At 36.9% G+C, this 14,558-nt stretch overlaps 2 protein-coding genes across 2 annotated transcripts in view; one reads left to right on the forward strand and one right to left on the reverse strand.

The window, feature by feature from the left end:
• Positions 1 to 1,887: 1,887 nt before the first annotated feature.
• Positions 1,888 to 3,734, forward strand: LOC141819835 (trans-cinnamate:CoA ligase, peroxisomal-like). The gene is given in 2 exon segments (XM_074707092.1): positions 1,888 to 3,589; positions 3,591 to 3,734. Coding segments are annotated over 2 exon segments (1,755 nt in total). The 5' UTR covers positions 1,888 to 1,943; the 3' UTR covers positions 3,700 to 3,734.
• Positions 3,735 to 12,187: 8,453 nt separating this feature from the next.
• LOC141819827 (callose synthase 3-like) overlaps positions 12,188 to 14,558 on the reverse strand; it is a 68,593-nt gene continuing 66,222 nt past the window's right edge. The window contains exons 31-35 of the mRNA XM_074707085.1: positions 14,279 to 14,508; positions 13,400 to 14,197; positions 13,234 to 13,284; positions 12,727 to 12,912; positions 12,188 to 12,643 (exon numbers count right to left, since the gene is read on the reverse strand). Coding sequence (XP_074563186.1) covers positions 12,398 to 12,643; positions 12,727 to 12,912; positions 13,234 to 13,284; positions 13,400 to 14,197; positions 14,279 to 14,508 — 1,511 coding nt within the window. The 3' untranslated portion in view covers positions 12,188 to 12,397. The remainder of the gene's footprint in view (positions 12,644 to 12,726; positions 12,913 to 13,233; positions 13,285 to 13,399; positions 14,198 to 14,278; positions 14,509 to 14,558) is intronic.

Consider the following 14,558-nt stretch of genomic DNA (forward strand, 5'->3'; position numbering starts at 1 on the left):
GTTCATGGCGACGTGACGCCAACTGCACTGCCCACCGCAAGCAAGCAAGCAAGCATGAAACACCACTGAAATTGAAGTCCCAATTTCTCGTTAGAATTCCACGTTTGACATATCAACGTCGTATCAATAAATTTAACGACACCGTTCAGCAATCAATTCAAAATAGAATCGACCGAATCTATTTATTTAGTTGAAACAGAGCATATCCAGATTTTTTAGAAGTAATTAACTTTTTAATAAAAATTGAATGATAAAATATCGATTAATTAAAATTTTAACTTAATTAATTTAATTTTTTTTATTTCTATTCGATTTTAATTAGATCTCAGATAAATATTTAAATAGTTTAGAAATTCTAATGAGGTAAGAAAATCTTTGGAGTCTTAAAAATTTAAAGATTTTAAATGATTTTTTTTTAATTTAAGAATGATTGTTATGAATTAGATCCATAATAAATATTATAGATATTATGATCTTGTGATTGATTCAATAAAAGTCATGATATCTTAAAATTTACGATCAAAATGATCTTAAAACTCTAGGCTCTATTATTTCATACCACGGATCCTCCTACATCAATTAAAACTTTGTCAAATGCAGGGAGTATCAAAATTAATCTCTACCAACACTAGTACCATACAAGGCCAACACCACATTAATGTTGATGTTGATTTTTAAAATCAAAATCATATTTTGAAAATCAATATCATATAATATCGATTTAACTGAATTAGGAGTTTAAAATTGAAACCAAATAGAATTATTTGAAATAGTCATTTTTTAAAAAAATTAAAATTTTGAAATAACTGAAATGAACTTTTAAATTTAATTGATTCAGTCGATTAATTCGATTTAATCAAATTTTTACTCATCCTTATCCCTCCTCCTTCCTTCCTTCTGAATTTACGACCTTACATGTCAACACTTATTAGAACCATAACATTGTCAGCATGACCCCTTCAACTGTCAAATTAGTACTAGGCTGAGAGTGGGCTTGCATGTGCATAAGGAAAAAGCTAAAGAATGAAAAATCTCAAAGGAAAATAAAATCTTTATGGGTAAAAGAAAATCACACCTGATGATAGAGACGAAACTAGAAAAATCACATGGGAGAGAATAACAATTTATTAGTATTTACAAAGTTTAAAAAGAGGTGACAGTCGTTCACTCACCCCTCTATTCGTCCTCCATTTCTATATTCCTATACTTCTTGTACTAAAAAATTGAAAGAGTATCGACTCCATCCATACTTGGTATCTATCAGCGTCCAACATATATGACTGATAAAGGAGGGTGGCTACATGAGTTGCCACATTAGATCGGAGACTACTAAGGGACAGCGGCGGAGTCGTACGTGGTGCAGACTGTTCGATCAAGAGTAGTTATGGACCATAAGATACGATAATTATAACTATCAAGAATAGTCGAAGGTTTGACGAAGTCAAGCAATACCTTCCTGCATCGTGATCAACTATAGTTTTTCGATTTATCTCTTCACAGATGATCGTGAGATCGATCGTGTAGAACCGCTAAGGTGACAGATTCTACCAGAAGAATAATCGAAAGCTGAGGCCTAAGTGAACGTTTTCTTTCATCTACAGACCGACCAATAGGCTGACTGACCCGATCGAGTGGGCTACTCGGGAAACATCAAAATTCATGGCGACGTCAGTTGTGAACGCTGCAGTGGGAAATCCGGGCCAGGAGGTCAAAGTTACATGCACGTTCAAACTTGAACGTCCTCGAATTCAAATTCAAATTCATGGCAATTTCACTTCTTTTTCTGGCAAACTCATTCGCATCGCCCCCTCCTCCATGTTCCACGCCTCTCCCCCCTCCCCTTCCCTTCTCTATAAGAGGCCGCCGTTCGCTTCGATTGCTTCTTATCCTCTTCTGCTCTCTTCCCCCTGTTTCCGTACGTCCTCCAAGGGAGAAAGAAGTCGATGGAGAAGTTGCTCAAGAACGAGGCCAACCATGTCGCTCTAACGCCCATCACCTTCCTGTCGAGGGCTGCCGCCGTTTACTCCGACCGGAGATCGGTTATTTATGGCAGCATCCACTTTACTTGGGAGCAGACCTACCGGCGCTGCTGTCGCCTGGCCGCCTCCCTGCAGTCGTTCGGCGTCTCCAAGAACGACGTGGTGTCGGTGCTGGCGCCGAACGTGCCGGCGGTGTACGAGATGCACTTCGCGGTGCCCATGGCCGGCGCCGTGCTCAACACTATCAACACCCGGCTGGACGCCGGGAACGTGGCCAGTATCTTGAAGCACTCCGAGGCGAAGCTTCTGTTCGTGGATTACCAGTACGTCCGCCTCGCCGTCGAGGCGCTTGATCGGCTCATCGGTGAAGCCGTGCCGCTGCCGCTCGTCGCGGTTATTGATGATGTGGAGGCTCCGACGGGCGCTCGGCTCGGGCAGCTGGAGTATGAGGAGATGGTGGCGGGTGGAGATCCCGTGGCGTTCCCGCCGGTGCCGGTGAGGGACGAGTGGGATGCGGTGGCGCTGAATTATACTTCCGGGACGACGTCGGCGCCGAAGGGGGTGGTGTATAGCCACCGGGGAGCGTACCTGAGCACGCTCAGCTTGCTGCTGCAATGGGAGGTGGGGAGCGAGCCGGTGTATCTTTGGTCGCTGCCGATGTTCCACTGCAATGGGTGGACCTTCACGTGGGGCATGGCCGCCCGCGGCGGCACCAACGTGTGCATCCGGTCGCCCACCGCCGGCGATATGTACCGCGCCATCGCCGACCACCGGGTGACACACATGTGCTGCGCCCCCACCGTGTTCAGCATTCTGCTCGAGGCGAGCCCCTGCGAGCGAAGGCTGCTGCCGGGCCCAGTGGAGGTGCTGACTGGCGGCGCACCGCCGCCGGCAGCACTTATGGAGAGGATCCAGCAGCTGGGATTCCGCGTCACGCACGCGTACGGAATGACGGAGGCGACAGGGCCGGCGCTGGTGTGCGAGTGGCGGCGGGAGTGGGACCGGCGGCCGGCTGAGGAGCAGGCGGCGCTGAAAGCGCGGCAGGGGATCAGCGTGCTGACGCTGGCGGATGTGGACGTCAAGGACGAGGAGACGATGGCGAGCGTAGCGCGCGACGGGGCGACGCAGGGCCAGATCGTGCTCCGCGGGAGCAGCGTGATGAAGGGCTACTTCAAGAACCCCGGCGAGACGGCGGCGGCATTCCGGGAGGGGTGGTTCTGGACAGGGGACGTGGCGGTGGTCCACCCGGACGGGTACGTGGAGATCAAGGACCGTGCGAAGGACATCATCATCTCCGGCGGCGAGAACATCAGCAGCGTGGAGGTGGAAACCGTCCTGTACCGGCACCCCAAGGTAGCGGAAGCGGCGGTGGTGGCGATGCCTCACCCTCACTGGGGCGAGACGCCCTGCGCCTTCGTAAAACTGAGAAAAATCGACGACGATAACCGCCCAGTGACCGAGGAGGACATCATCGCTCACTGCCGCAGCAACATGCCGCGGTTCATGGTGCCGAAGCGGGTGGTGTTCAAGGAGGAGCTGCCGAAGACCTCCACCGGAAAGATCCAGAAGTTCCTGCTGAGGTCGGAGGCGCGCGGGCCGCGTCGCCGCGGCCGGGGGAGCCGCTGCGCCGCTCTGCCAGGTGCCGGAGGTGGGCCGCCACGTGACCGACAGCCCGGCCCACGTCAACGAGCAGGTGGTCATGGCCATGTCCCGGCTTTGATATATTAAATAATAATTATATAAAATTAAATATTAACCGTCAATGAGCATTTTTAATTTTTGTATTTGCGAAATAAAAACAGCGTGTGCTTTGTGAATCTGTGTAATGTGAATCATCACGTGCATAATTAGTGAGTCAATTTCAGTTCAACTGCTTCATATTTGTAGCAACTGCCACGTGCTTGTTAAAATATTGAATCACTACGTAATTCAAAATCTAAGTGTGAGAACATTAATGAGTTCCTACTTGTATTTTTACGACTTTCAAAAGTACATTGGTATTTCGACAGAGGAGGATATTATTCGTCTTCGTCGAGATTCAAATCCTTGTTTTCATCTACAATTCTATTTCATCGTAACCAACTCAGCTATATTTTGAAAGTATTAAAAGGCTCATCTTAGAGTTTAGAAAAGAAGTTCGTATATTTAGAAATTTTTTCATACATTCAAACTTATCTTTGTGCTCAAACTTTCATTTAATAGAGTAGACTAACCAAGGTGAGTTGATTGAATTGCCCAACAATTGCTAAACAACAATCGGTAATGACTCTTTATTTTCAACTTATATCATAACATACCCATAAAACTTAGATTAGTGTCGTCGAGGATTTAACTTACATTCATGACTAGAGGTCTTGTAGTAGTTTGGAGATGCTAACATCTATTAGAGTAAGAGAGAGGCACTATCACGGAAGCAACATGACGACGACCATGTTGAAAGGGGGTCAATAGTGATAGTTAAGATAGTAGACTCAATCACAATTTAAAATCAATGATTCGAAACTACTCATTCTACGGTTCTTGAAAGTCGATCCTTAATTTTAACTGTTCAAGATTATCATAATTCACAGTTTGAAACTATCAATTCATTCATGGTTTGTTCAAGATTATTATAATTCACAGTTTGAAACTATCAATTCATTCATGGTTTAATTCACAGTTCAAGATTATTCTATATATATATATATATATATATATATATATAATTTTATTGATATTTTTTATAAATTTAATATTAAATAAATAAAATAAGACCATCAAGTAATTTAAAAAATTAAATAATATTAATAAATTTAATAAGTTAAGAGTAAAATAGTTTCACATCAAATAATTCAAGAAAATCGATTGTAAAATTAATTTTAATAGAAAGGTAGAATAGTTTCAAGATAAATAGATTAAAAATTAGTTTAAATAAAAAGATAGAATAGATTCACATGATAAATAGATTAAAATTTTAATTTAAATAAGAAGGTAGAATACGCTCATTACCATTAATATTACTAAAAAAATTAAATAAAATAAAAAAATTAATTCCATCCCTATTCCTTAATTACTCAAGGCATTAACCACAAACATGAAACACACAGTGATCCCTTGGCGATACGATTAAAGAAGATTGATCCACACTAGCTAGCACTTTCATATAATAACTCTACTAAAGGCGATCCTATTCCAAAAGGGACCATCACAACTAAAATTCTAACATTATTATAGCAAAAGGCTATCGGAAATGTGTGGAAGAGGGTGTGCTCACTTATACAAGTTACAAACCACAAATTTGGATATTAGTGAATATTACAAAAACTCATTGAATGGCCTTAGAAAAATTGGTTTGTAGTGTAGTGGTGTCAATGTAGCCTTAAGTTTAAGAGGTTCACAACTTCAACTTCAACTTCAATTACAACTACTGTGGAATTAAATTAAAAGAGTAATTGTTATTTTTTAATTGGGATATATAGACAATTAATGGACCTTCAACTACCTCTTTGTTGATTTGGGGTTTCACATCAATAGTGGGATGGGTAAAGAAAGCTAAGTAAAAGGTCTATATGTTGGGTTTTCATGAGGCAAAGTGAAAGCCTTGATGAAAGTTAGGTGAGTAGGGAACAAATGTTTCAAAAAGAGACATATGTGTGTGGGGCATACGTACAATTTTAGCTACAAATTAGAAAAAAAAGATTACCAAAGTAAGCGAGCAAGATCACATGGGCTTCAGGCCAAAGGTCGGAGATTTGAATGTGTATAATTAACGAGACAATTAGAAGTAGTTTCGTTTTGTTATTTTCTCTTGGAATGGGAATTACACCTCATGGACAGACAAACAAGAGAATTTAGAGTGGGTTGTAATTAAGAATTGAAATCTTTAAGCAAGAGAAGAAGAGGAAAAAGTAAACTTTAGCTAGATTGTTCTTAATTATCCTTATCCATTTAGTGCCTATAGAATATGTTTCATAAGATGCGAACTATAGGTTAGGGTCGATAGTTCTTCAATTGGGGTGCTAGATCGCCCGAACGACAACACAAAAAGTAAATTATATTAGTCTCATTGCTTATTTTAGATTCTATATATTTAATCAATCTCATTAACATTTTGCAAGTATGGAATGATAATCTTTGATTTGATTAGATTAAATTGAATAATGTGGCTTATATTCGTTCACCATTGCTAATATTTTGAACATATATGTGTATTTAAAAGATTTATTATTGAATTGATCACGGTGTTATGCAAAGGACAGAAGACATTAGCAAGGAGACAACGAAGAGAGTTTGCACCAATGGTTTCTCATCAATGCTAGCTATTAGATGAGGGTCGGGATGACTTTAGGTATATATTGCTCCATCAAACTTTCGGCCATTATCAATACTTCCGAACCATCATCTCTCATATGAGTTCGGGCCCTCTTAGATCAGCTATTAGTTATTGTCTTTAACTTGCACTTGTTGAATGGGCGATCTACAATTATTCTAAATCAAGATCAAATTCTATGAGATTTATAGTTGCATTACTTATAATTTTTTTGTCGGTAGATGTAAGAAATATTATTTTTGATGGATAGAAGATTATCGGAGAGACATCAGATCCATGGTAAAAGTTTCGGACAATGATGTGACAGAGTAAGCTTAATGTTGCTTGTCGTCTCCTCACATGTCAAAACTGAACACTTACCAACAAAAACAATTATTACTGTCATAGAATTATTAACTAGTACGGAATTTTCCTATTTCCTTGTCGGGTTTGATTGTTTTTTGGATGATTAGAAGATGCCAAGAACATGACAACTAATTCTTCATTATAAAAATTTATTTAAATTTTATTTTCAGATTTAGCAAGGACAGCATGCATGGTAGGTTTGATTAGTGCTCTTGTTGAAGCAATTATTTTATTTTTTTTTGCAAAAATCAAGAAGATATTTTTTTTTCAAATAATCGAAGGGGCGTCCCATTTAAATTTTTTTATTAAAAAGATGCTTCACCCTACTGTTTAATCATATACAATTACTCAACTGTTGTTCAGTATTATTCAATACTCATCTAATTTCTAAATCAATCAGACGACGTACTGTAACAGTTACGGAATCGTAACTACTATAATATGAACAAAATTGGTGGAAATTCACATTGTAGCAATTACAATTTCGTAACTACTACAAAACACCTGACCGGTTCAAGATTTAGATGGGAGATAAGTACTAAAGGCTATTTAGATAATTATACAACACTGAACAGTAAAGTAGAACACCTTTTTATAAAAAATTAAAATGGATGTCCTTTTTTACTTTTGCTTAATTTTTTAATCTTAAACTCAAACTCTTAATATCATTAGGTCTAGTTAGTGATTGTCAAACAATATTAGCGACATTCATTGTACTTTTGTTTATCTATTAGATCCGATGAAATCCACATTTATCTCTAAAACGGTATGATATTTAAGTATTAATTTGGAAATTTTCCTTTGCTTCTTAGAATTATATTAACACGTTACTAAAAAATTACTTATTTATTGAGACAATACCTAAGAAAAGTTGATTTGAAGATGAGGAATTACCGCATTCACTTGCTTTTTTCCTTTTTGTCTTTAGCTTAGTACAATAGAAAACTTTTTTATTTTCATTGTTTGGAAGTGTTTCAACAAATGAAATATTTTTCAATTGATATCAGATCTAAAACCTAAGTCTAAAGTCTAAGTAAATTATCTTATTAGAAATTTTTTTATTTTAAATGTAAAAAAATTTATGTCCACTTGTGGGTCCACACCCTCATGGAGATCTTATCTAATGAAAATTTTTACGAATGCAAATAAAGAGCTTCTCAAAATTGGCTGCCTTCTCTCACAAAGATCATTAGGTCACCACAAAGTCACAATTGATTTTGAAGGACCTAATTGGGGGAGGGAAAGATTTGTAAAGGTACCTTGACTATTGTTTATTCATAGATGGCGTTTTACATTTTGTATTTACACAAAAGGTGCCCTACCTTCATGTGAAAAGTCATAAATGCCCTCTCTTAACTTATTGATTCTAGGAAAAAAACTCATCCACACTTAAACTAACCACCCGAATAAACTTGATGGTTGCTCGAATGTTCAAAACCACCCTCCTAAACTTGCTTGTTTGCCTAATTGCTTACTTTGTTATATTAAATTTTTCTAAGTAAAAAATGTTAGGTTAAACCTCTTTTGTTGCATGTTTCATTATATATCAACTCTTGACCAACAACTCTTCTTTCATTTTCAATCGATGCTCTTGTTCTTCATTTTGTTGCACCAATAATAGCAAACCCAATTTCATGTATGTTTTTTTTAAATAAGTGAAAGTGATTGTAGAAGTTATTTTTTAAACCTTATTTGTGATTTTTTCCCCCCCCCCCCCCCCCCCCCCCCCCCCCCCCCCCTCTTTAAATGACCTTAATTATATCTTTGTTTTTTTCATTGTTAGAGCCCAAAAGGGAGAGTTTATAGATTACATATTAAAATAAAATTTTAATAGAAAATGAAAATAAATAAATTCATAATTAAAATTTAAACAAGTTAATAAATAAGTTTATTCACGAATTAGTCATGAGCTTTGTTGGTGTTCAAACTTCTTTGATTTATATTTTTTTACTATTAAATAAATATAAATGAGCTCGTATCAAATTAAATATTCAAGTCGTTATGACCTAACCACAACTCTATAACAAATCTTTAATTAAACCGATTGGATTACACATGGGATAATATAAAAACAAATCTTCTCCTCTTGTTTATTGCCAACAAGTCATGGTTTCTCACAAATTCAATGTGAATGGTGATAGAGTGGGCCTCCTCTTGGTCTTAGAGAAATCACTATCATCTTCCCATCTACTAATTTGCCATTTTAGAACTATTCATTTCCATTTCATTCAATGTTTTTTCGAATTGTTTTGTCCACATACCTTAACTATTTTGACCAAGTCGAGTATGAAGTCTAGTAAAACCGAAACTATCCAAGGAGTTTTTTTTTGAAGGAATGATTTTCTTCATTGAGTTCGTGGAGGTGCTACACTTGCTTTAGCCTTGGTGGAGCCATCAATCCCTATCTAACCCTAGAACTATGTGATAAAATGGTTGCTTCTTTTCCATCTTAGGTCATTGTCACTTTCATTTTCATTGTCCTAATATTGCTCCTCTCTTAACTATGCGATAAAATACTAAAGTTGTTCAACAAAGGCAAGAGGAAAGGGCATGGGAATGACCAGAAAGAGTAATAAGGTTCGTCATTACTAGCTCATTCCTTAGTACAAGTCGCATAAGTGGGCAAGGTCAATATAAGCTTGGCGATCAGGGAATGCTCTAATGACAAACTCTCCGATGATCCCACTCATCAGACTAACTATAGAAAGAATATTATTGAAACAAAAGTTTTTAAAAATAAAAACTAATATTAACTATGGATTTTTTGGTAATTGGACAAACTAAAGAATGAAATCATAGAACTTAACTAGTGGAGGAATATTTGTCATATATATATAATCAAATAACTATACTCACTTGTTCATTCTTCAATCGAAATAAGAATCTATTCCATAGACTTGGACTTGGACTTGGGCTATTCTTTTGATTTTGGGTCAATGAAATTGAAAATATTAATTAAAGACCAAGCATCAATAGTCATCATGTTGTGTTTATAGGACCACTTAAAGTCTTGTAGCTCTATTTCTACCTTCCAAACTAATTTATTGAAGGAGAAAAGAATATAGTCAAAAGGACTCATGAGGGGGAGAGAGAGAGAGTTGGTAGGATTTGCATGTGAAACATCACAAAGAGGAAGTGGGATTTGTGAAAATGTACTAATGGTGTATATGGTTATGAGATAAAAAGTAATATTAATTTATAAATTTACTAGCAAATTAATTATTTTTTTTAAAAGGGAAAATTTAGATTTAATAATTTTTGGTCAAAATTAGTCACACAAACATATAATAATTTTAGGAAAAATAAAAATATAATTGTATGTAAGTCAAGCCTTGAGCTATTATCCATACATACAATTTTTATAGTGTTATTGGAATACAATTTTTAAGTTATCAAACTCCAAATTTTAATATGGTAGATGCAATTTTGACCAAACTATAAATAATTGATATAATATAATCAATCAATCATAATTAGAGAAGTTGTAGCAACATAGACCATTAGTTTAGTTCTCCAACTCATGAGTTTCTCTAGCATTGACTAGCTACCATTACGAGTTTTGTTAGTAATTGACTTGGATAATTAATTATGTCCAAGTAATAAAAAAAAACATATCTTTCCCTTAAACATGTGTTTTCTCATTTTGATTTTATTGTTGTTGACTTGAGTGGTGTGGTCCTGTCGTTTCTTTGTGGGTCATATATATATATATATATATATATATATATATATATATATATATATATATATATATATATATAATTGATGTGGGAATATTCTTGAAGTTTCGCCCTAATTTCGAAGATCTTACTGTTCTTTAAGGAGCTTGAAGTCAATCATAGATAATTTATAATTTTTAAAGAAATATAATTTATCCTATGACATAATAATTATACTAGTCGATCACCTATACTTTGAAATATAATTTATGACCTACACTTTCAAATATAATTTATTATTGACACCTGGACTATATATCTCAAACCATTAAGATGAGCTTGACTTACATTCAGCCCAATAAGAGATTAAGATGGGCTTGGAATTAAATCTAGCCCAATAAGATAAAACTAAATTTGTTCTCTTTACATAATTTTATCGGATTAACAGAGAGACATAAAACAATAAAATATAAAACAAAAGCCACTGTGTCACTGGAGTATATGCTTTTTTATAAGGTAAGATAAGATGATTTTTTGTTTTCTAACAATTGGTTAGTCTAGTGATAAGTGAGTTAAAGTTGGAAGAGTACTCCTGACTAAAAAATAGAAGCTTTTTTCTTCGTAGCCTCCACAAGAAAAGCGAACCTGGCCTTCTTGTTGTTGATGCCACTAGAGGTTTGGAGGATTTCTTGTCCTTGTTCTTCTGCATCCTCTTTCCCTTCCCTTTGTCATCACCAGCCACAGATGGCACCATACACTTCAATCGAATTTCAAATTCGGTCTCCCTTAGCATTAATTGATAGCAACTCTCCAAGAGCTTTGTCCGTCTCCATCATGTTATAATTCATGATGAACGATGCATATAATTGGGATTACATGCGTGCCATTGGCCATACACAACTCTTGAAAAATCTACTGAGACTCTGTATCATTTCGAATGGATGTTCTTCTCCTATAACTTTGGCAATTTTGCTAGAATAGCATAGATACATGATGCCTAGAATGATATGTTATGCGGTGTGCACTCTTACCTACTTTTTGGTGACAATGCATTTTGGCTAGATCATACCATATATATATTTGAAAGGAACAAAGCTAATTAATTTCCTACTCTTTTGGATGGATGTTAGGAAACATTTCCTCTACCTTGTCCAACAAAGAGTTCTCCCAAGCTTAGTGTGGAGGTGCTAATATCTATCCCGCACAGAGGGTGGCGACGAGAAGTTTGACATATCGACTAATCTTAGCTTTTCCAAATTCTAGAGAAAGCTGTCGATATCTTGGGTTAATGAGAAATAGGTGCATCGTATGGAGCATAGATATGCTTTTATATATAACACCACTGGATAGCATGGCCATGTTCATATTAGATTAGATTGACAATAGATGAGAAAAAAACAACATAAGTTAAGATAAATAATAATAATAATAATAACATACCAATGTACTAAAGAAATATTAAAATATTTTGCACAGAGATAAATAAATTTGATTATATGGGAAAATGTAAAAGATTAAAAAATGTATTCAATGCAACTGACCTATTTAACTTTGTGAAGTCAAATATAATTGCCTTAAGCTGATCTGATCATGCCCAATCGCTTCCATCCGAGTGAAGGTGTTTACCAGCTACCTGCATCATACATAAATTGACAACACAATCCAAAGATCTATCAAAAAGTCATACAAAATCAAAATTGGAAGCTAATGAAACAAATAAAATGTGACCTTTAATGCTATGATCTACACACACACAAGCAGGAAAAACAAAGGAAAGACTTAAAATTTCTTTAAAGAGTAAACGCTTAAAATTAGAGCAGATGGCGCTTTCATTCTTGGAAGTAATTAAATTTTCACTGACATCTCACATTCTGTTAGAAGGCAAGGCCAACAACTTGATCAATGTATATTTTTACCTAAAAGTTCAGGTGCATATTTATGCCATGATTCTACATAAAGATAACTAGCTATACATCTGGCATACAATCAAAATACAGTAAATTATACAGTCAAATCCATGATAAAATGACAAGATCATAGGAATTCAATGGCAAAAGATTGACTGCACAGCGGGTCTTCACATAATTTAATAGTCTACTGGCTAGCTACTCCTTGTTCTTCGAAGATCGGTCTTTTTTGTGACCACCAACTACACGGGAAATCTGTAACCCTCTACTAAATGCTTGATTGAATAGCATCCTTGTCTGAAACTCAGAAACAAAAGGGAACCAAGCTAAGAAAGCAATCGGTGCAAACAGAAGCAGGCCCATAATAATTTCATAGCCTCGTGCAAGGGCTCTAACAGATCCCCAGAGGCTTGCTGGAAAAACTGGTTTACAAGCTTGTGCAATCTAACATAGAAAAAAAGGCAAGGTCACATGTAGAGAATGCAATATGTAAATGGAATAAAGAAAGATAAATGAGATTTACTAACCAGCAGCAAACCCCATCCAGTAGGCATGAAAGCAAGGACGCAAACAATTATGTCTTGCACTGTCATGTGAGGAACTGCTACTAATAGGATTAGGACTGAGATAAATGTTACAAAGATGAGTCCCTTTATCAATCGGAAAACCAGCTGAAAATTTGCATTGAATAAACGTCTTCCCATTGAGACAGTCTAGGAAAACAATGAAACAGTTAGTTGAACTGACAACTGATGAAAAAGTAAATGCAGCAACGAGAAGACATTAGACTATCAAATTCACAATAACAATTCCTAACGAATATCTACTCAAAACCCCAAAAGGAAACATCATAAGCTACAAACTTAGAAGACAATTTAGCTTAAATCCAATCAAAATACTTCTATTTGACAATCTGTTTTTCCCAATAAGAAGGCATTTCCCATAAACACGTTGGGATATTTAGATGAGCCCCAAGCTAGATGCTCAAAAACTAAAATAACTCAGTTATGAATTGTTAAAAAGCACAAATATACCTTGACGACGAGCAATACCCCCAAGATAATAAGCCATGAAACACCATAGACCTGACAACATACAAAATTCAGAAAATAATTATTCCCCTTGTCTTTCATATGCTCAAGTAATGACAATCGAAGCCCAAGAAAAATCAGAAAAATAGCAAGTAGTGAAAATAATTACCAGCACACTTTTGGTATGCTTTGTTAGATTCAAGTGGTATACAAGCCCATATTGGTAGACGAAAAAACGTAAGGCAAGCACTATTTCTAAAATGATCCCACGCTTCCCCGTATACCTCAGATGCTCTTGCTCCTTTGCCCACCATGATTCCCAACTTTTCTCTGGTGGTACACCTATCCCACCACGGTTACTGATCCACTTGTTCCAATCATTCCAGTCATCAATGAGCTTTTGCCACTCGAATCCAGAAGGATTAAATAGGAAAGGTGCGAAAAGCCAAGTGCCAACCATAAACCACATTGAAATAGTGATAAAAATGTATGCCACTGAACCTCTATAAGATTGCCCAAGGATCTCGTATACAACAAGCAAAATCATCAATTCAAGACCCTTGACAAAATGACTACGAGAATACAACCTATAGTTGTCAGCAAACTTAGCATGGAAGACAACAAATCCATGACCTGTAGCTCTGTATTCAGCACCTCCATGTAACACCGTCCTCCCATAGTAGTGTGTCTTGGTCCCCAAGGAAAAGGTGAAAAAAACAGAGGCCAATTGTAATTGCATAAGTATAAATTCACTCAGTGCTGTACGGAATCCTCTTTCCAGGCCAATTTCCATCACCATAGGCAGTGCCATGAGAAATCCAAGTTGCACAAATGATTGGGACGCTAGAGCAACTTGAAGAGGTTGGTTATGCGCGAACCTTCTACCAGTTGATAGTGCTTCATCAAGACCACTGAGAACAAGATATAATCGTCCATAGAGAAAGACATATACAGTTAGTACTGTTACCTGCAGTTAGCATCAGAGTAAAATTTCAGCATCGATGAAAGTAAATATTATGCAACATATAGAAAAGTATGTAAGCCATACCATTGTACTAACATAGAAACCCACAGTGGTAAAGTAACATGACAACATTCTGAAGAAATCAAAACGACGGCCAAGCCTATATATGTCACGACTCAATGTCTGCTCCCCATTTCCGTATGCTATCTTAGCCTCAAAGAGTGAGATCTGGTTAAGACCCACATCTCGACCCTTGCCAACTTGCATATATTCATGATGCGTGACATTACCCTCACGGAGAGTGGAATTAAAACCTGCCAACAGAAAGTCTGTAACATTAGGTCAGATCTACAAGATACGGGTT

This window comes from Curcuma longa, unplaced genomic scaffold (assembly GCF_044706935.1).
Source record: "Curcuma longa cultivar G26 ecotype Majalengka, Jawa Barat unplaced genomic scaffold, ITB_CL_G26_1.1 utg18532_np1212_1030455_RagTag, whole genome shotgun sequence".
Classification (NCBI taxonomy): domain Eukaryota; kingdom Viridiplantae; phylum Streptophyta; class Magnoliopsida; order Zingiberales; family Zingiberaceae; genus Curcuma; species Curcuma longa.